This window comes from Pseudopodoces humilis, chromosome 7 (genome assembly GCF_049639895.1).
Source record: "Pseudopodoces humilis isolate 2021_Gansu_Grassland_sample_001 chromosome 7, ASM4963989v1, whole genome shotgun sequence".
Taxonomy (NCBI): Eukaryota; Metazoa; Chordata; class Aves; order Passeriformes; family Paridae; genus Pseudopodoces; species Pseudopodoces humilis.
Genome location: NC_142206.1, coordinates 17,433,634 through 17,456,489, shown reverse-complemented (window position 1 = coordinate 17,456,489; position 22,856 = coordinate 17,433,634). Strand labels below are relative to the sequence as shown.

The 22,856-nt window shown below is 36.6% G+C and overlaps 1 protein-coding gene across 8 annotated transcripts in view; it reads right to left on the bottom strand.

Moving 5' to 3' along the window:
• CHID1 (chitinase domain containing 1) overlaps positions 1 to 22,856 on the bottom strand; it is a 103,756-nt gene that overhangs the window by 58,548 nt on the left and 22,352 nt on the right. For all 8 annotated transcript variants that reach the window (XM_088057868.1, XM_005522363.3, XM_088057867.1 and 5 more), the window contains 2 exons: positions 7,810 to 7,911; positions 6,431 to 6,586 (listed from right to left, as the gene is read on the bottom strand). In XM_088057868.1, coding sequence (XP_087913994.1) covers positions 6,431 to 6,586; positions 7,810 to 7,911 — 258 coding nt within the window. The remainder of the gene's footprint in view (positions 1 to 6,430; positions 6,587 to 7,809; positions 7,912 to 22,856) is intronic.

Sequence of the window (22,856 nt, the reverse complement as noted above, 5' to 3'; positions counted from 1 at the left end):
AGAGTCACCTCAAAGGAAAAGGCCCCAAAGACTCATTTGTAAGCACTGGGTCCCCAGCACCACTTTTGTGCCAGTCAGCTTGACAGGATACACATAGCCAAGTAATAAAGACATAACTTCACAAAAAAAAGAAAAAAGCTAAGAGCTGTGCTTTATCAGGGATTACTTTATGTTTCAGAGCTTGCTAAATAAAGCTTTGGAAATGGTACTCTTTAGGAAATGAAGGTGTATATAGTTGTCTTCCTATAAATTCAATCAACTGAAATTACATTTGAGCTGCCAAGCAAGTTCATTTCAACTTTTAAATCTATTTTGGTGATATTCAGATTAGTTTTAATAAGCCTATATAAATTTATATAGAAACTTGATTTTAATTCTTTCTGACTGCTTGCCCAACAATCATGGCAATTCAATTCACTGAACAGATTAATGTTAAAACTAGATAATGAGGACTGAAAAATCAGTTTAAGATCAGAGAAACTCCAAGATACTTGCTTTTAAAAGAAAAGCTTGTCTGCTAAAAAACCCCAAGCCTACACTACACATCAAACCATGCACCTCCCTTGAACAAAACAGAAATGATCTCACTACTGCTGGTTTTCTAGTAAAGAGAATAGGCAATCAATCTAAAACTTCAGGATCTGTATTTATTTATTATTTTTTACTTTGGGAAAAGGTCAAAAACTCTCCCTGTTTAGAAATAAGAGGGAAATATATCCAGCTGTCTGGAGCCAACACCTTAGCCCATGCATCCATGTCAGTGGTGGGTAGGTCCCAGTGTAGCAGTTAAGCTTCACCCAGGCTGCTGTCTTTTGGCTCTGAAAGAGGGTGCCACGCCTTCAGAACCTGGAGATTCCCAGAGGAATCTATACTGCACACAGTCCAACAAGTGAGCACAGTGCATTGACCCAGCTCCAGGTATAAAGTCACTAAGCATTTTCAGGAGACCCTTTTCACACTGATTCCCAACTGAATTGCAATGGAACTGAACACCAGGAGTATCTTGTGACAGCCAACACCGGGCAAAATTAATGATTATCCGTTCAGCACTAAGCATGAGAGAGGATTGAGCAATGGGAGCAGAGGGATTCATGGGGTAATCTGGATACATACAAGGCGTCATCTGTTCTTTGTTAATCATCATGTATCTGAAGAGATTCAATCAGAGCTAGGACTGCCTTCAGGTCCACCATTAGTGATTTCACAAGCCCAAATAAGGCTACCAAAGCCAAGAGTTTCTTTCACTTTACACCAGGCATTAACACCTACATGCAAATTTAGGCACATAAGTAAACCTACCTGACAGTAAAGGTTTCTGGCTCTTAGTTTTAAATACAGAACTATTTTTCCTAATTTCATTATGCTAACAGTTGGAGTACAACAACAAGACAGTAAAGAACTATATCCGTATTATTTTTTCAATATTTAACTGCCTATCTATTGCCTGTACCAAATTTACTATTAAAAAACACCATGGGAGACAGAGAAGAACACATTTCAGAGTAATATGCCCACATTTAAAATGTACATCACAACTGGCCAGTTTTTAAAGCAGATTCACTGAGATATACACTCACGCACAGCTAATGCCATTGTACAACTGAACCTGAGAACCAATCATTTGCCTACAAACAAAAGCCATTTTTTCCTCATTAGAAAAGAAATAAGAATGTGTTTTACATAAAAAACAATTATAACAGTTTTTGGATTTATCATCACAAGGTAAATTTGGATTAGCTGAAATATGACACATAATTTTACTTTGTAAGATGTCCTATCTACCTTACATGAATTAACTAGTCTTACACTTTCAGCTAACAGCTCAATCTCACCTTCCATTCCTAAAGGGAGGGAGGGACAGATATACCATGGAAGAAACACATACCAGAATATTACAGAGGGAATTTAATAGAATAAAACTTTTGAAAAACCCCTGAAATATTCAGACATCTGTAATATAGAAATAATTTCTGATTCCAGCCTCAATTATAACTTCCTCTTATCACTACCATGATTTTACCATCTGACCCACCAGCAGAGTTTAAGAAGAAATAGCTTAGCAGTTTCTTCAGTAAAGAGAAGAGGCGGACAACAGGTCAAGCTGTTCAGTTCTACAAAGCTAATGGGTACATTGGTTTATTTGAAATATTATTATCTCCCCAAACTCCCATGAGCTATGAACAAAATAGATTAAATCAGTATACAGAATCCTGGCATACAGGGAAGTAATAGAAATCCTAAGAGAATTACAGCATGAAGAGAAATGTTGTAAAAGCTTTGCAGCTTCAAAAGTAAAAGATTTCCTGGCACAAGCTTTTTGCTAACTTCTACAAGACAATCATGAGTCACAATTGGCCCAAATATTGAACTGCTGCTTATAAAGATACTGCAATGATAATTCAGAGAAAAAGTTCACCTCTAACTGTTTCTAAGGACCACATTTTATGTTGTATTTACAGAATGGCAGGCAGCCAGCGAAATTCTCAGTAGAACTCTACATCCTCACATAGCTTGCAAGTCATCTTATTTTCTATCTCTGAACAGCACTGTAAAAACATATAAATGCATTGTAAAATTGGTTTCTCCCTTGCTTCAGTTGGTAATTTATTATACCAATCTTCTTAAATGTTTAACATTAACATAAAAGTCCTTATTCAGATTACCTTAAATAAAAGGTAAGCACACACAGCATTGTTTCAAAATAATGGAGTTATTCACATACCTATTTTCAATGGCTACATTTGGAACAAAAGCAGCTTGAATGCAGAATATATTCAAAAGTTACACAGAGCCAGGTGGAACATTAGAGATTTTATCTTCCCACTTTCAACACTATATTAAAAAAAAAATAAATAAAAATTACAGTATCACATGAAACTTAGCAGGGAGGTGCTCAATAAAGAATTTTGATTTATTAAACGTAAGCGACACCATTGCCACATGACAGCCTTTGATTTACATTGCTTTTAATTCACAGCTAGCAATGAAGTTTATCAGTTCCCTTTTGGCCCAGGTCATAATGGATATAGATTTTAAATGGCATGGAATGAGCAACACCATTACACTGCTGTGTAACCTCCCATGAGAAGGCAAAACAAAACTGCAACTGAAATGTAATGTCCCAATGATTAAGAGAGATTCTGTAGAACAGATAGCTAAAGGCAGAAAAAGTACACTGGAAGACAGAAGCTCATAAGATTGAGAGGCTTGCTGACCTACTGCAGGTCTCAAGAAGGACTCAAAGGTAAAGATCTCTCAGAAAGACTAATCCATTTCTTAAGCTTCAGAGTATATGAAAAGTTATTTACCCAAGATATATACTTGTGAAGAGAAAATGCTATCAGGTCACAGTATCTACAGAGCACATGCTGGAACAAGGTGATCACTAGAAAAGCAAGTCAGCAGCACCAGATGGTTATGTTCTGACAGGATTTTAATACAGTGGAAAGTTAGAATGACTGCATCTCTACATCTTTACAATTCAGACACCTGATTCTTGACAGCCAGAGGGCAGAAAACAATGTCAGAAGCACTACAGGTGATTTTGGAGAATCACAAACAGAACACCTTTATTTCCAGCGTAGGATTTCGTAACAATTATGTTACAATGAAATGTACACAGGAATGCAGCTTCCCTGCAGCTAACCAAACAGTACCTGATTGATTAAAGCACCAGAAAATGCTGTAATCTCTGTGATTGACTCATCGTATTAATAAGTAATAGTTGTGACTGAGCTTTAAGAAACAAATTGTTGCTGCAAATATAAATTATAGTTCCTCTTGTAACAACACCCAAAGAGAAACTACATTGTGCTGCTGTAAGAGAAAAATTGTTTTAATTTAATTTAATCTTCAGATATATCTATATAGATATATATACATGCAAACATATACATACATACCTATTACTTCTTATGGTGTGTATGAAGGAAACAGGATATTACATGGAAAGTTTGTATATCTTTGCAAGTACTTCTACCCTTAGATTACATCCTGCAATAAAAAACCACTGCCAAATTATATGTTATGCAAATAGGAGTTCCATTATAAGTTATTTTATTAATTTCTGGATTGAAAAAATATGTAGAGAATGAAATCTACCTATGTTCAGCACCCCTTTCCATCACGTAGTTCCTATTCTAAAGAAAAATACAGACACAAGAGCAGCACAGATTTCTGCATTCTGCATGCAATTCTATGCTTACACTTTACTAATAATCAATTAAGATGCTTAATCATCAAACAACTTGAGAATACACAGTTTGCCACCAAATTGGGCAATTCTCCATTTCTCTTCTTAAAGAGGATCAGATTCCAATGAATATGTTTCAACAAGAAATTGTGCACCTTACTATGTGCCAAGGAGCACTGACATGCTGGAGACTTGCAATAAATTTCATATGCAAAAAACTTCAGCAGAAATCTACAACAAAGAAGTTGACATACACCAGACTGCACTTAACCGAATATACTTTGAATTAATTTTAATACCATTACTTTAGCTCAGCTTCACTATCACTACAACATATGGACAGTGCCTTAAAGGTGAAATAAAGCAATCCTTCAGCACTTTTTGCAGGTTAAAGGACTGCCTTATAAACGGCCTGATACCAATTAAGTGGCAGAAAGCTTATTTTACACTAAACCCTCATTATTAGGTTTTTTCTTTATGTCAGAAGTTTGGCCTATTTGGAAGATATTTTACCTTGAATCTATTCTACTTTTACATTACTACATGACATACACAACTGTGAATGCTTAGAGATGTATTTCTGGAAAAAATAAATATAACCGTTGACCAACAGGTAATACAGCAAAGGGAAAAATTATGTGTTTTATGTATAAATTCAAAGCATCTTAAAGACTTTGTCCAGAACCTTGTTTCTGGTAAATATATGGAAAACTACAATCTCATGATCTGTCAGTGAAGAATATGTTAACAGAACCATACTGTGCACCAGTGTCCTACATACAGGTAAATAGCCTCTTTCGGTAAAATTTAAAGTAGTCATACATGACTTTTGGCTAGGATATTTTTTGCCATTAATTAAAAAGCAACATGAATTAATATTATAATATGGTCCAGAAGAATCTACAAAAAGTAGATGCCATCCTAGTGCACAGTGGTTTTCAAGTGGAAACTTAATTTCATAGTTGCAGTTCAGAAAAAAGCCTTTTATTCTGCTGAAAGTGCTACACTCTACTTGCAAAAGGAGCTGTAAATATTACAGTGAAGGTACATCATTTTGCAGAGATTGTATAATTAGGTCTGTAAATCAACAATGCTTTGACTATTGAGTATTCTTCCTGCCTAACCACCATCACTATCATTACAGAAGTCATTCTGGAATACTTGCTAAATACCTTTCACTGTAAACAATGGCTTTATTCTCCCCTTTCCTGTTATTCAGTCAGATTCAGAGGTCTGGAAGAGATCTGGAAGAAAACTGTGCCTACAGTTTTATACCCCTGCAAGGAGCAAAGGAGAAGCAGGAAGAAAGCAGAAGCAGGTACAACAACAGAGTGTTTGTGTAACTGCAGGCATTGACACACAAAAAAATTAACCTTACCTTACACAGTCTACCTCAGATAGTATTTCAATGTCTAAACAGAAATTTGTTATTACATTCAAATATAACAGGGTAATGAACTTAGTAACCTGTGAAAGTGAGAACAGTCACCTTGTGTGCTTTAGGTTTGTTTCTATTTGGCTTCATTCTATTCTATAATTTAGTAATAAATTTCTTGTCAAATTCACAGTTTTTCTTGTTTTTCTACTGGCTTGATGTATTTCTGCAAAGCTCACTGTTATTAGAGGTGGTTATTACCCAAAACTAAAAACAACCATTTTCCTCTGAGAATAGAAAATTTCAAGCTGGGTTTGGAATATTTCCCTTTATCTTGTTATAGATTTTTGTCTCCAGGTGAGCTTATTGTAGCTTTTTCTACCAAAAAAGAAACTTGGTGGCATATTGCTGTTGGAAACCAGTACCAAATTTCAAAGTAACCGGTAACATCAGGAGCTGAGAGAAAGAATTATTAGGACAACTGCAGGAATCCCCAAAATGATAAAGAACATAAGAGAATACTGCAGAACATTTTCAACACAAAGATGCCAACCTGCATGTACAAGAATGAATAGAGGAAAGAGGGAAAACTACACAAACCATTTCTGCATAAGAGTTCTGACAGGATAACTGCATTTCTGTATCTATCTGCATTTCTGTAGATAGAAATCTATCTGCATTTCTGTACAGGAAAGAGAAGTTACAGGTCTTACTCTACTGGTGAGCTACAATGTGCAGATTTATCACTTTTGCCATTTCTGTGGTGCTAACTCATCCATATTTCTAAACAAGAATACTTGTGAATGTATAATTTCTGTGAGAATATATCATACAGAAGTACTTACTATCTAGAGAAGTCATACCTGTTGCCAAGGACTGGCTCCCCAGAGGTTCCCAAAGCAGAATAGTCCATGCCATAGAAATTCAGTCCTAAAAGTATTTTATTCCTCCATTTTGAATCAGGATCCAGTACTTCAACACAAGCTCGTACCCAGGGAAGGGGGGAATTTGGACCAGGTCTGTCAAGTTAGCAAAAATCAAACAGGCTGTCAGAAAAAGTACATGTTCATATTTATCCTTCTCTTTTTGATCAATGTAATTGCAAAGAGCAAATTATGGCACACAAAAATCAGTAAAGATGAACCTACAATTCTATCGAGGTTAAATGCACATTCTTCAGTAGCTTGAAGTGCTGATACGCAAAACGTGATTGCCCCACTCTTGACTTTTTGATTAATTTCTAACGTGAAGGGGCACAGAATTCCTTACTAGGGGTAAGAAAAGGTTTCCCCCTAGCATATTGTTACAGGGCCTGGCACAGTGCCTATGCTATAATTCAAAACTCTGTATGACTTCAGGTTTTTTCCTCAACATTTTACTGCAAAATGGCAAAATACACTGGGACAAAATCTACCATTTACTTGCAGAAGTAACTGTAAAGTTAGTGACTGGTAAGCAAAACAAGTTTCAATGATTATGTAACACTTATTTACGGGAAAAACCTACAAAGTACTAAACAAAAAGCTACATGAAGAAAGAGTATAGCCTTAATACACAGAGTAACTGAATTGTCATGTATGTAACATCAGGATATTGTGCTCATTCCATTCCTACCTCACTGGAGAGGAGGCTCTCCCTCAAACATTAACATAACAAAAGGCACTCACTAGCATGGTAACAGCAAGTGTATATCCCAGTCTTAAAAATATCATCATCTGCTTCTCCCTACTAATTATCTGCCTCAAAGCCTTCCTGATACTTGTGCCATTAAAACTGCACATGCTAATACAGCAGAGCAATGTTGCTGACAACTGCCAGCAACTGCTCATATTTAAAGGCAAACGAAGTATCAATTGTTAAAAGCTGATTTGTTTGACAAGGTTATTATTAGTAGATTATTAGTGTACCTATCCTGCAGAACTGTGCTAAATAACTCAAAACAAAAGAACCTGGCCTGGAAAAGTGTAAGTGTCAGGTTATCCTTTTAAAAGGATGCCTTTTTAGCTATAGTAAAAAGTCTTTCATAATATCCAAACCACAGATACACATTGCTGTTAAAAATGTACTGAGTTATCAGCTTCTGGAAAAACCATCTATTTTAATTACTAATCCAGAACTTTAGTATCATACAAGTACAAAGCAGTATTCACTTTACTAGAAAAAGAAATGTACTGTAGATTTAACAGATCTAAGTAGGAATCAGCTCCTTCAATGATCTTTCTGATGTCAGATGGAGCCTTACCGATGTGGTGCAGAATAGTCATATGTCATGAGACTGAAGCTGTCTATTGCTGAGGCCAACTGGTCAAATTCTTTCTTTGTGAACATTCCTGGCTGGTTGGTCCTTTCAAAACAAAGCAAAACAGAAACGGGAAGAGATAAATTACTACAATAACCACACTTATTTTCTCCTTTGGGTTTCATACCATTTGATCACATAGGAAAAATCTTTCATTCTGAGGTGGAAAAAAAAAAAATGTATTTCAGTGCCATTTTTTTAATAAACAGCTAAGAAAAAAAAAAGTTCAAAGCTATGTAGGTGGCCAGTGGGAAGAATCATACTTCCACAGCATACTTACCAAATAAGCATTTCCAGCATGGCTACAATAGTGATTATAAGGGCTGTGGACTAATCAAATTGCCTTAGGTAGCAATCAATTGAACTCTAAAAGCTTTTAGAAAACCTTTAATTCCTTGGGCTGCTTAACTGGTTTTGACACTTATGAAATTAAGTTCTCTGAGGCATATTTAAATAAATGGATGGGTGCAGCTGTTAATAGAAAAATATAAACCAAAGGTAATTTTTTTTAACCTCAAAAAGAACAATTTCAGTTTATACCATACTTAAGAAAGAAAACCTGCTTTCTTTAGACAAAAACAGATCCATTTCTTTCTTTGGACAGGGGAAAAGAAAGAAGAAATCCATTCCACAACCTTTTCTAGACGAAAGTCTAGTTATGCCTTCAGCATGTCTTGGTATGAAGTATGTAAAACCATTCTTCCCCCTTTTCTTGCTTACTCTTGTTTTACAAAATGTAGACCCAGATTAATATCTACCTTATCCTCATGGGTGAGGGGGTGTATATTCTGTCTCTTTCGGACTTAGAGAGGCTATTGACTTCCTTCAATCATTCAAGATGGAAACATTAATTCACACAAGTTGCCTGAAAACATTGAATCTGTTTCAAAGAGAATCTGTAATTTCAAAATAGCAGCACAAATAGCCCAGCAGGCAACATAAGGCAACCTTTAATCACATTGCGAAGATGGGACTGGACTAAAATGGAGAAGCTACTGCCAGAAGAGCCCTGTCCTCAACCAGAGGGCTCTGAAGCATGTTAACATGAGACAAACAGACAGAAAAAGTGGTTATTGTCCCAATTAACCTTGGACAGCAGTGTACATAAGGGGACATTGCAAAAGAAGAGAAAAGAGGGAAAAAATGTAATTTAACAGCTATAAACTTAGTGTATCTCTCTCATTTAAGAGGCAGACTTACATGATTGTACAAGATTCCTCTAGAGAGCAGAGGAGAGAGACTGCAGAAACCAGACTTTCCCAGTAATATCAGAAACTGCTACTTGCAGTTAGAATTTAGAAGCCAATTAGAATACCTTGTCTAGGCAAGGTATGCTTTTAAAAACACTCCCATTCCATCCTAAATGTAAAAACCAAGAAGATGCTCAGTGACAGATGCAAGTAATAAACAGAAAAATCACATATTTTGACCTTTTTCCCTTTTGGATCAGTGTGCAAATTCTACATCCAACAATATGTGCTCCACGGATCACCAGAGCATAACAGTGTTCATTTATCAGTTCACAAGGACACTTTGTGTTCCACTGCATAAGGAAAGAGGTGAACAAAATGCAGGTTACAAAGTAGGGCGGATTAAATCACATAACATGCCTGTCAGATTTCCAGAACCAGTGATATACTGGTCACAAGAAGGAGAAATCCCTTTCTTTTCCTTCAAGGGTTACAACAAATTAAAACAAAAATTCTTCACTTCTGGAACCTACTGGTGGACCTCAGGGTTTTTTATAGTTATCTGCTTGTGATGTACTGCAATTGCAAACTACAGTTGTTCTACAAGAATTAAAATAATAAATACATCTTTGAAACAATGTCATGGCAACTTGGATGTCTGTAGGCAAAGCAATTTCCCAATGCAAACTCCAGCAAAACACATTTTCAGTAAATTGATTGTGATTACTCCTGAGGGAAAAAACATAAAAAGTAATTATAATGTGTATTAGATATTAGGGCAAGTTGGATTGCTTTATAGATTTAGCCAGGTAGTACTTTAATGAAATTTGCATGTGTAACTTAAGAAGAAACCCACAGGTTAAAATGGATATTGCCATAATTTTCTCCAAAGCAATTTTGTAACTCAAATACTTCTGTTACAAAAGAATGCCATCTGAGTGGCAAGGGCACAAATTTCCAACTTGGAACAAACCCAGCAGCAATGAATATACTTTGTCCATTAATGTATAGTGTTAAAACAGCAGCACTCTTCAAAAAAACCAAGCACCACTCACCAGTTCAATGAATACCACCAGTCAACTCTCCTCTAGTCAAGCACTTTGGGAAATTCCACTGGAACAAAACCAGGACTATTTGATTAATGCCTTTAGAATTGTTCTGAGTCAAGAAAACTGGCATTCAAGGATAAAACCTAAATATTTTTTTGACAGCTATTATACTTCAAATTGGAGGTTTTCCAATCATTCTTATATTCATGCAAACTTAACTCAAGGGCAGGTATGTTCTTCTGACTACTTTGTTGAGAAATCCAGCGTGGAAATGGAAAGTCAGAAGACTTGGCAGAGAATATGCAGAGTCCATGAAAGTAATACTTTCCAAGTCTAAGTCAAAAGCTTGTCATTCTTCCACACTTTGAATACCACTTCCAAAATAGTCAGTGAAGTAGCAGAAGCCTCATCATCATTTATGAGCTCTGTACAATATACCTAGATTCATAGAATCATCAAATATGCTAAGTTGGAAGGCACCCACAAGTAACATCAAGTCCAACTCCCGGCCCTGCACAGGACAGCCCTGACAATCTCCTCATATACCTGAGAACATTGTCCAAAGATGTCTTGAACTCTGTCAGGCTTGGTGCTGTGACGACTTCCCTGGGGTGCCTGTTCCCAACCACCCTCCAGGTGAAGAACCTTCTTCTAAGGTTCCAACCTAAACCTCCACAAAGACCAAAGAGCCTGTATCTACAATTACCCTAGTCTGCTAAAATACTCAAGCCTAAATCCCACTGTCTTGGAGAGAATCCAGCATAACTTAACCAGTTTGCTGAGTACTTCCAGTCTGCTAAACTGGGACAGACTCCACTTCCACTTGGGATTATTTTTTTAACATGGCTTGTTTAATTTTAAAACTTAATACAGAAGATTAAGAGACACAGCAGAAGGAGAGGCAAGCATAACAATTGAGTTTGCACTGCAAATCTGCTCTTAAAACTTCCACTGGTCTTAAGCAAGCCAGGGCTCTTCTCAAGTCAATTTGCAAAACTGGACCCAAACTCTTCTCCCAAGATGCTGAAGCCCTCCCAGAGCTGGGAGAAGGATAATGATGCAGGATGGGTGGAGAAGGAATGAAGACAGGATGGAGAAAGGATGTCCTGGGTGGCATGGCTGGTAACCCCAGCCACTCAATCCCCAGCCCTGGAGTTCCAGCTCACTGGATTGTCCCATGCCAGGACTCACTCCCCGGGGCAGCACTGTTCCATGGTGCAAGGGGACTGGGGAGGCCACACAAGTGATGGGCCTGGTGACACTGCCCTGACCTGACCCTATTGGAACTCAGGGCAGTGGGATGAAACCAGTTTCAGCTATAGATGTCCTCAAAGGGTTGAAATTCCCCAGGATTCCTGCTAGAATCAACTCTTGCTATTTAGAATCCATGGGGGTTTTCAGTAATTTGGATTGAACAAAATACATGAATGTGAATTACAATCAACTGAAAAACTGAACTATATAAGTTGAATCTACAACCAAACCTGCTCCTCAGTGCATACCCAAATGAAACAGACATTCAGAAGAAAGTAAAAACAAAAGGCCAAGACTGATTTTTCTGGGATTTCTGAAAACAACTGAAACAATTGCCTCACACTATTAACAAGAACCCCTTTTTTTATTTTTTTTTTAATCTGAGATACTCAAAAGTTTTTTACTATTAAATGGGCCTTAAACTTACTCAGCCAATGCCTCATAGTTACAGGTTTAGTTTGCACTATTATTGAGAAAGCACTGGAGTTTTTAGCTCCTTTCAAAACAGTTTCAATGTGGCAGTGCAATATTAAGCCTCAACCTATGCAACCAGGCATTATATTGTATTTTTATGTCTTCTTTACCCAATATGCTTTCCATATTTTCCTGAAAGAGCTTCGCTGGCAATGATAAATGCTCTGGTGAAAAACAGATGCAAAGCTAGGAAGTGTTCAGACTTGAGTCATCACTCAACCTACTTTTCTGACTTACAATTCAGGATCCAAAAATTCATCTTACACTTCATGGTCTACTTTCAGTACAGGGGATGTGGTTTATTTGCCTGGCAAGCACATTTCAGGCAGGAGAAATACCTAAGCAAGACTATACCAATGCAAAGTATGAAGTGCATAAACAAATCTCCATAAGAAAAGACATCAAAATTATGACAGGTATCAGTTCTGTCACTTAAAGAGTGACTTGAAAATTCTTAGACACTGGTAATGAGGATGATATAAAATTCCACAATAAAAGAAAAATAAAACTGTATCCTCTTATATAATTAATATTTTAAACTAACACTTTGTGGTGAATGTGTTTTCCTTGTTATTGAAAAGGAAAAGCATCTCTCAGAGAAATGAAGCTTTATTTTTTCTTCTTTCTGGCTTGAAACAATTGTTAGTATGGAATGATATTTATCCCATATTTTTCAATTTTCTGTTTTCTAGAAAAATCTGTAGGATTATATTTCTAAAATACCAGCCAAATGTAAACACTCAAATTCTTTGGCCCAACAAGACTTTCTAATGGATATAATATCTACTCTTTATGGTATGTTAAAATATTTATTAAAATGTGTAAGAAATATGGACTTAACCCTGTAAAAATACATACCTGGAATTTATCTAAAAAGTGTCTGTCACTCCTGCTTAGCATTTAAGGGACAAGGTACCATAAATCAGGAATTCAGAGAGGTGGTTTTCTACAAAATCTATACAAAAATTCCTGCAAGTAGAAATTATCAGTGCAGGGAAATGATTAAGGATAGAAAACAGGGCATGGGACTGCTGGATGTGCAGAGAGTGGGTGAAAGAACAGAAACACATTGCAAAGAGAAAATGAGAGTTTTCCTTTCCAGTTCATTGCTGTTTTACCTTAAGTGGGCATTTTTTATTCTGTGACATATTTTACTTTTAACAAACAGTAAAGAAGCTGCCTTACACAACATCCACAGAAATCCTTCCCATAAAAAGCCTCAGGAATACAACATAATCTTTGTAAGTTCTCCCCTTCAAGTAAGAGAGCAATGGCAACCTGGCAGAACTCACAGAAGGATGATTCCCCTGAGAGCACAAGTCTTATTTGCACATATTCCTAAGAATTTGTCAACATTTCCCAATGGCACACTGTCACATGTATATAAAAAATCCCTATTATTGGGACAACATCACAGACTTAGAAGAAACCACCTGTTTTCCTTGGTATTTTCACATACACAGCTTAGAATTCCACAGTCTCTTTTTACTATTCTATTTTTTCATGTCTAAAAAAACTGTAGAGGGGTCTCTTCACAGTCTGGAAGGTTTATTACCTGAATCTTCCTAATTATGCACAGTAATATGTACCAAAATTTCCATTAATGCTTTACTGATAAGTATTTTTGTATGATTCTGAGTTTGTAGTCTTTCATATTGAAAGACTGGAAAAAAATATTTCAACAATTAAAGCTGCTTTCACTTACTTTCAAATGAATCTACATTCTCAACTACTTCTTGTCTCACTATAATTACTCTCAAAATGAAATAAGGAGAAAAAAGGTCTTTTAACTGACTGCTATTGCCTACAAGTTCAAACTGCATTCTTGTAAGGTTACCTCACCTTCACCCTCCTTTATAAAAGAGAAGTTTCCTGTATCCTCATCTTTGAATAGCCTTCATAATGGAAAACTGATTGATTTTCTGTTTCCACTATGATTCTATTTCAGAAGTCAGCCTCTCAGTAATGATTTAATTTTCTTGTCATGTGTGATTTTTTGTAAAGCAACTGTTTGCAAATCTTTCTTCACCACAAGATATTACTGGTTTTCATAGCTCATTGCAGATAGGAGCATTACATATAATGGTACTGCATTTTATGAACACAAACCACTGAATTCAGTTAATGCACAATCACTGAATAAAAAATTTACTGTTTCATCCTGCATGAAGTCTTTTCTATAGAAAATAGAAGAAAGAGCTAAATGTCTACCCTGTTCATCACACAGTTACAGTCATTGATAATGAAACAGTCAAATGTGTAACCAAGTTCAATCTGAAACCATTTCCTTTTCCGAAAAAATCCTCTTGACAGTTTTGTAACTACCCTTTCTCATTTTAGGTTTTCCAAACTCTCAGGATGACAGCTCACTGAAGTAATTTTTCACTATCAGTACTCAGAAAACAATTCTACATGGATCATGGTTGGCATGTTTTGCAACTGGATTTCTGTTGTCCTATAGGTGTTTCATTTACAATGCCCTCTTACAGCTGGGTCTTGGGGGGAAAAAAAAGATTTTTTTATCTTCATCTCTCCAGCTATATATTTTCATGAAGTAACAGGAACCTGACTATTAAAATTCTATGTCTATGTCAATTTGGCTTGAAACTGGTCAAATGCCAAAGAAGCTTTATCAGAGAGACGAAAAATGTAAGAGAGAAAGCTTACAGACAACTTGTTACCTCAGAAATCAGGCTAAAAACAGAATTAAAGTCTGTCTACAACAGCACTGTATGAAGCAGCCAAGTCAGCAACAGAATCTTGAAACAATACTGCTGTTCAAAGCCATGAACAATAATTACAGCTCTAATCCCTGCTGTCAAAAGAACACAACCATACTGAATGTTTAACCAACAAAAGAGAGGTCCTCAGGTAGACAAAAGCAGATTTACTACATAGTGGTGGATTAATTCCATGCAGCTCGAGATTGTAAAAAACACAGCATGTTCTCCATCTTTGACCTCTCTCACTCATTGCACACATCCTCCTAGACAACAGGTTAAGGATTTTGCAGAGATGTATGTTGCTCAGGCATTTCAGAAAATGTACATGCTTACTGTAAATTCAAGTATCTTCACCAGCCATCGAACTACAGATTTCTTTTTCTCTAATTCCTTTCTAAGGACAAAATGTTGCAAGAGGTGAAGCATGATATAAAGACAATGTCTGATCTTGTGGCCTACAAATCCAGATCAGTATGACAAATCAGGAACTGTCCATTTCAAACCCAAAAACATCCATTGAACCACACTCTTAAGGTCAGTCCATTTCAGGAGAAACAAATAACACAAATGCCAAGTTAGTATAAATTTCTCCTCCCCACTTTTTTATGTATTTAAGCAATTTCCATACAAAAGTCTTATACCTCTTAAAATAGAATGAAAATTCAAAGTGAAAGATTATTCCATAAAACAAGGGCAATCACCTCCGGTCCCATACACTTCCAGTCATGGTTATTCATCTGGTTCTACTTAGAGAACATCCTCCCAGTTTCACACAGTAGTGTTGGAACAGATGAAGGCAGAAAAAAAAAGCTGGAGGTTCCCACCCCTCCCATTTAAAGCCCACCTTAACATCTCCAAATCACATTTTGCTTACAGAATATGAAAGGACACCTTACTGTTAATAAGACAGAAAAATGTTGTCTCAAGAGACACAAATTATAAAAGAATGAGCAAATTAAAAAGGAGAATTTTAGTGAAACACAACAGTTTAGTAGTTCATTTTTAATGAGTTGGAGCAGTCTGAGTATCCCAAGATAACTGCTTTAGCAAACCTGGGCTAGACATTAGGGAGAACCTTCTAAAGATGTAGGTAGTCTGGGAGTTCTGATGTCTATTTGTAGATTTTAAGAGTTTGCTAGGTAAACTTCTAGTAAAAATAATGTAGTTATAGTTTATTTTGACAATTTTTTCTTTTATTATTTGCACCTTACAATACTATACTACTATTCTGAATTGTAGCCTAAATTCCTAAGTAAAAACCTGCAACCCTACTTCTGCACTGTCTTTGTCTGGGGCACTTACTTCATGATAGCAATGCTGACACTCAGAAGCCTTCAAAGCATAAGGGCTATCTGTCCCTTATCCACAGAGGTGGTCACAATTTAAAATAAACAAACATCTCTACTGAAAACCACAAATCACATTACTGACTGTGTTCAAATTTTCTCAATGGCAAAAATCTCTTAACCGAATTCTCAGATAGGAAAGATAAAGACAGGTGTTTTAAAACCAATAAAACCTAGACAGCTTGACGAGCAAGAAAATTATGAGTGCTACAGATTCACAACACAAAAGCCCTGGGAGTTCATACACTCTGAGTGCTTCATATCACTGGGGGACTGAATTTTAACAGACTGACAAGTGAAAAACTAGCTATATTTTTATCAGGAAGCAGAATGGTATCTCTGTACCTAATGAATGTTTTGAAGAACATTATGGGCTGGCACTCTTCTTTAATACACACATCCCATCCCAGCTGTTGTCTTTGCAGTCCTTGCTCTCCAAATAGGGAGAAGCATGGGATCTGTTCTTGCCATGGACTAGCCTACTAGTTTTCATGAAGCCAAACTAATTACCTGTGGCCCATCTGGTTTAAACCAGTAACAGAAGTCAAGAAGGGGAAACATGCCAAGCAATATATGTCCTGAAAAGAAAGCATGAAATCTCAGCAGAAGGCTAGTGACAAATAAGCCTGAAAACTGCTGTCCTCAGAACTGAGGCATGCTGGCAGACCAGTCACTTACAAATTCTTAAATTACTTGAAAAGTACAGTGTATCTAAAACTCTGAAGTCAACATAAAAAATTCACATTTGACAAAACCAGACATTCTGACTACCAAAGAAGAAAAAATTAATTTTGACACTTGTATTTACCAGTTCCATTTTTGGGAAGGTCAACTGTTCTCCTTTCATGCTGTTTATGTTACGTTGCTTCAGTCTCTTCATAGGAGCCATATAAGAAGGACTATGCACAAATGAACATCCACTGTGTCACCATTTGCTTCTCCTAATTTCCAAACTATTCTAGTGCCTTTCATGCCAGGGCTTAATGCCCAGGCAAGCCATGCTCCAATAGCAGAACATCATGCAAAACAAGCTTGTACTCTGGAGCATATGAGCCTAATTTAAAAACTCTAACACACCAAATGTAGCCTTAATTCCTCCTTGCATAAAATGCTCACCATTTTTCTTCTCTTTGTTTTTTGGAAAGTTTTCCAACTTAATACTGAAACTTATGTAGTAATTGCTCTACACCAGCTGCCTCAGAATTGGTAGAGCTACAAATGACAGATATGCAGAGGAATACATTCCACCCTTTTTTCTCTTTGACTGTTGTTAGCTGACCTACAGATTATTTTAATGATTCTCCCTGGTGGGAACTCAAAACCAGATGTGTGCACTTGCTTCAGAAGATGTTAGTAGAGTCAGACCTTTGTTGCATTGATTTTATATTCTAGGGTATTGTCTTTAAAAGACTCAGTTCTAAGAATAGATTCGTTCCTCCTGAGTCCTTTCTGAATCTATGCAAAATGCATGGAACATCTCGTGGCTGCAGTCAGTGCCATGCTCTACTGAGCTGGCAGCCCAATAAACAGCAGCAAAACCAGGGAAGTCATCAGTGAGGGAAACATGTAGTTTAGAGCCATTAACAAGCATCCAGATTTACTGTAGCTAACAGAATTCACTTAAAAAAGAGATGCAACTGACAGACCTATACTTTGAGCCTTTATAAAGGGAAAAACATGAGCCCAGTAGCATGACTCTGACCAGGGATTAATAGCATCACCATAATTTGAGGACATTATTAAACTTGCTCCAGTAACTGTTACTCAGAAGTAGACAGTAATAATTTCCTACTGGGTTTTCTGTTCCCCTCTGTATAAACTTGTATCTCAAGCTGTATCTTGCGATTCAAATCAAACATATTATAACATGTAATAAAAATGAATGTACCAGTCAGTTAGCCTAGACAGCCCTCATAACAGTGATTCTGTGCCTTCTTGAGTGCTGAATTTCATATACAGGGCCCAACTACAAAATCTCTTGATATGTAACTGCACTCTCCATATTTCTGACAGTCTCTTTTTTTTTAGGATACTCACAGGAAGATGGAAAACTATGGGAACAATGGGGGCCAAAGTGTATAACCAACTGTTATTACCACACCAAATATGAAACTGTGTATAGTTAGCTTTCAGATTTTCCCTCCCAAGTCCCATTTTCTGTATATTGTCTAAAACGACTGTCTTCCAGCATCAAACTTCCTTATCAGCAATAGTGAGCATGCAGAGCATATTTGGTATATACTTACTAACTCTACAATAAATAAACACTTATCATTTTTAGAATATCTTGCTTTTCTGTATTTGTCAAATTGGAAGGAAAAGTAAGAAAGATTAGACATGTGGAAAGCTCAGAGAAAGCAACAGTATTAGTGTTTCCATCACCAAGATTAATCAAATATGATTATTACGAACAGGTTTCTCACAAATATGTTAACCTTTCATAATTTTAAGTGCATGTACTGGTAAAGCAGAATCCTACTTAATAAATAGTATTCAACAAAGTTGGTTTTCTAATAAACTGTTATTTGACATAATTCTATAATTGGAAACTTCATCTGAAACAAGCAGTATGTTTTCTGCTGGTTTGATCCCTGGCATTCTCTACTTACCAAAAGTTCAAGGCTCTACATTCTGTTCCATATAGTCCTTCCTGAGAATGATGATAAAAGTAAGTCACAGTTCCCATTTCACTCCAAAACAGACACATGTTAGAAGCTGCTTATATTTCATTGAATTTGTTTACCATACATTATCATAAAAATTACCCTGCTCTTTACTTGCATATTGTACATCAGAATTGCTACTTGCTAGAAATACTTCTAAGGAAAACAGTGGGTATATATACACTGGAATAGTAAACAAAAGAAGATATCATTCAATATACACAAAGTTATGGCAAGGCAATTGAATCTGCAGCAACTTCTAAAGATGACTGACAGATTACTGACATAAAACAGAAATAATATTACAAGTATCTGTTCATAATCAGTTTCTAAAAGATCAAAGCACCTATTTCCTTTATCACATCTGCAAAACACTGGTCAATTGCAGCATCCATTAGGCTGAGCAAGCGTGAGGTCAATGAGTAGTTATTCGTTGTGTGCTCTTCCTACTTTGCAGAAAAATATGTACGTATATTTATAGGAAAGGCAGAAGAGAGCATGACAGCACAAAGCAAGAGGAAGGACGAGATGTCTACCCTCCTGCCAATCTTTCCAAGAGGCAGAGTAGCAAAACTAAGCTGGTATCAACAACTACTGGATAGCAATAATGAAGACTGCATAGATTCTGGTAATTTTCATTGTACAGCAGCTCAACAAAGAAAAGGCTGAAGATACTTAAGACAGTACTTCAGATCCACAATGTTTTTGCAGCAAAAATAAAGAATAAATGGAGCAGCTAAAATGTTAATTTTAGTGAAGTGGAAGTTTAGTGCCGGAAAATACCGATAATACATACCTATAGAAGTTTTAAGTAACAGGAAGAGAAGCTGTAGATTTTTTTTCCCTTACATATGCAAATATGAAATCCAAAGTTGGGGATGCTTGCTGTATTTTGTTGAGACAAGAACATATATTATGTTCAAATATTTGAAGAGAGAAAGCAGTTTGGGTTCCTGTAGCTTTAAAATGAAAGCAACTGCACTAAAGCTGTGCATCTCAAGAAGTCAATAAAGACAGAAATTTTTCTAGAAGCTGTGAGGTTAAGTGTACCTTTTATCAGGGAGAAACATGTTTGGTTTTAATTTAAATACTGCTTTGATATATGCTATCAGAAGCTAGCCAGGAGATAACAAATTATTCTAGCTAAACTGTATGCAATTTCCCAATAGTAGCATTTTTTGAGAATGTCATAAGGACAGTGATAGCTCCAGTGGTTTGTTTACAATGTGCTTCACTTTTACTAATAATGCCCAAAACCATGTCCCACATGGTTGAATGAAACCATCTTGCTCACTGACCTCTGCTTTGTACTGGCAGGCATGTCATTAAAACACAGCTAAGAACAGCAGCTATTTTGCATACAATTACTTAAATCAAGGATCAAGGTTTGACATATCTAGTTATTATTATGCTAGACTTGATAAAATTACTGAAAGTATAAAGCTACTTTGTGTTACCTGAGGCTTCTTAAACAATTGTAACTTTTTATAACACTGTCTTCCATGCATTTTAATTATGATTGATACAAACAAAGCTCCAAAGTTTTAGAGATTTTCCAGCAGATTCTTGATATTCTTTCTCAGAAATGCAGCAGTAGCTACATCTGTAATTCTAAAACTCTTAATAGTGACAAAATGGGGAAGGTTGGGAAATGACAGGGAAGACACAACTGCTGCAACAGGCAAGAACTTGTCACCGTTATCCCCTATCCCTTAAGTCACACATTCAGTCAGGTGGAAAGATGATGGGGAATCTTCTGTGTCATGTGCCCTATTTGCCTAAAAGGTCTCTACCAGGGAAGATAGGGTGTGATTCCTGTAATTCATTTCTCTCTTGGACTCCTGGATACTCCTCAACCAATTCACCTCCTTGTGGAGTTCCCTGAGGGCTTTCCATTCAGGAGACCCCCTTGAGCAGCACACTAAGAGTGCTCCACCACAGAGCACACTGACAGCGCAGCCTCTCACCTCAGCACCTGAATTTCCTTGTTTACTCAGTTTACTCACAGTTCACTTTCTCTCATTTACAGATTCTGTACAGAATAAAGAGATAAAATAATCATCTGCTATTCAAGGAGCAGCTACTGTCTTGTAGACTGAAGAGAGGTGTGTTAAAAGGATATCCATCGCACAGGATAAACTTCCTAGTGCATATCCTAACCATCAAAATGTCAATAAAGAGTATAGTATTGCATTATGAAGTGACACAACCAAGGCCACTTATTTCTACTTTGTCCAAAGGATGTCACGGGATGATAAAAGTCCAAGGAAAGCCATCGCTAACAACCTAAATACAGAGTTATTTAACACTGCGTTTAACAAAATGAACAGCTTTTAATGAGTGTATACTGAGACTTTACATATTTATATCACATGTGTAAAGTCTATAATAAACTACAAATGCCAGGAAGGCAATGGTTATGCAACCATGGATAGATTAAGAACTCCTGTGAAGACAACACTGTACCTACAGCTCCCAGGAACTTTTTGTCTTTGTTCTTTCTCAGGACAGCAAAAAACAGGAACATTACTGATGCTCCCTCCAATGATAGCTTACATAAATAAACTCAATTTTATTTACTCATTGTTTTCTTGACAGTAATTGGGAAACAGTGGATAAAATGGTTGCTGAACCCGGACAAAACATGCAATAATCTAGTCAGATGAAATTCAATTTACCTGCACACAGAAAGGAGTTATTATACAAAGTCTCACTTTTTGCTTTGAGAATAGATCCCTAATATTATAAATAATTTAGGTACAGAGAAACAAAATAACCAACCCAATGCCTATGACTTATGAGAACAGGTACAACCGAATTTCAAGGTCCATTTTTATTGGCCATATTTATTTTTCTCCCCCAGCATAGTTTTGTAAGTGCATATTTAGGCATAAAGGTAGCTCACTCCAGCACAGCTATCTTATTTGGAAAGAGGCTTGTGAAATCATTATAAAAACATCCACACATCTTTCCCAGTATAATTTCTGCAGCACAATAAAACACTGAATTGCATATATTTAAGGCAGGAATTTAATCAAGACCAGGATTAGCAGGACCAATGGAGTTACTCACCATCAGCAATGGACAGAATGTGCCTGGCTACCCACTGACCTTATAGAAACGGTACCCATAGTTTATACATGCATCAATGTCCATGCATGTTAAAAGTAGTAAAATTCTAACTTTTTGAGACATTCTGTTGAATGACAAAGTGGAAGTCTTCACCAAACCATCTGCTTTAGCAACCACTTACACACCACTGCAGTCCTTGCACATCTCTTCAGACATCTGCAACTGCAAGACTCCAGTCCACAAGGGAGAATTACACACACACTTCACAAAGAACAGCTTTTGGATCCTGCTGTTCCTTTCTCTTGTAAATCATTTACTTTTGCAGGAAAACCATGCAATTCCTAGACATCAGGTGGATAAAAACTATCTCAGTCTCTGTTTTTCATCATGGGAGCTCTACATGCATTCTCTGTGACAGTAAAGCTTGCTAGAGAGATTCCTGCCTCCCAATCAGCATCCAAACACATTCCCAGCTCTTGATTACTCTTGATTATGCCAGTTCAGCTGCCTCTGGTTAATGTTGTAAAAAGCTATAAAACGTTTGGATTTAAAAAGAGTGAAGTTTTCTTTTAGTCCAGAGCATTTTATAAGCAAACCAAAATCCAAAGGCACCACTCGAACCTTCAAGTTACTACAGCAAGGTTCAGCAGAGGATCAGTCTCACTTAGTTTCTGTTGCAAAAAGTTGAATTTGAGAAGTTAAACAGATGATCCAACATGTTTTCTTCCTGCATCCCACACTCGATCTCATGTGCAGTATTGCATTTTCCAGACGGGTTTTCCCTCAGCAAACTAGTATTTTTAGCTCTTAAATGTCTCCTTTCAGATAACATTTGCAGACAGACTGCTTTGATCTTAATGCATATCAAAAGAGTCTAAATTACAAATTCCTAAATAAACTGCTTACATTTGACTATGCTCTCTTTAAATTTTAATCAGGGTAGAACACAAAAGGGACAATGTTTCAGCTCCTAACATCCCAGTTGGGTAGAATGCTCCACATACAGCTCATGTCTCCTTTATCAGTCTATTGCCAGCTGCTGAACTCTGATATATTATTTGATTCTTGATGGTACTTATTTCCATGCCTTTTGCTGTATTTTTGATTAACAGGCTAAGTGATTCCAAAAACTAAAGAACATAAGATGCAAAAAGCCTACTTTCAACCATGTTGAAGTGTTAAAACCCAAAGTGAGTTTCAAGACACAAGATATTTAATA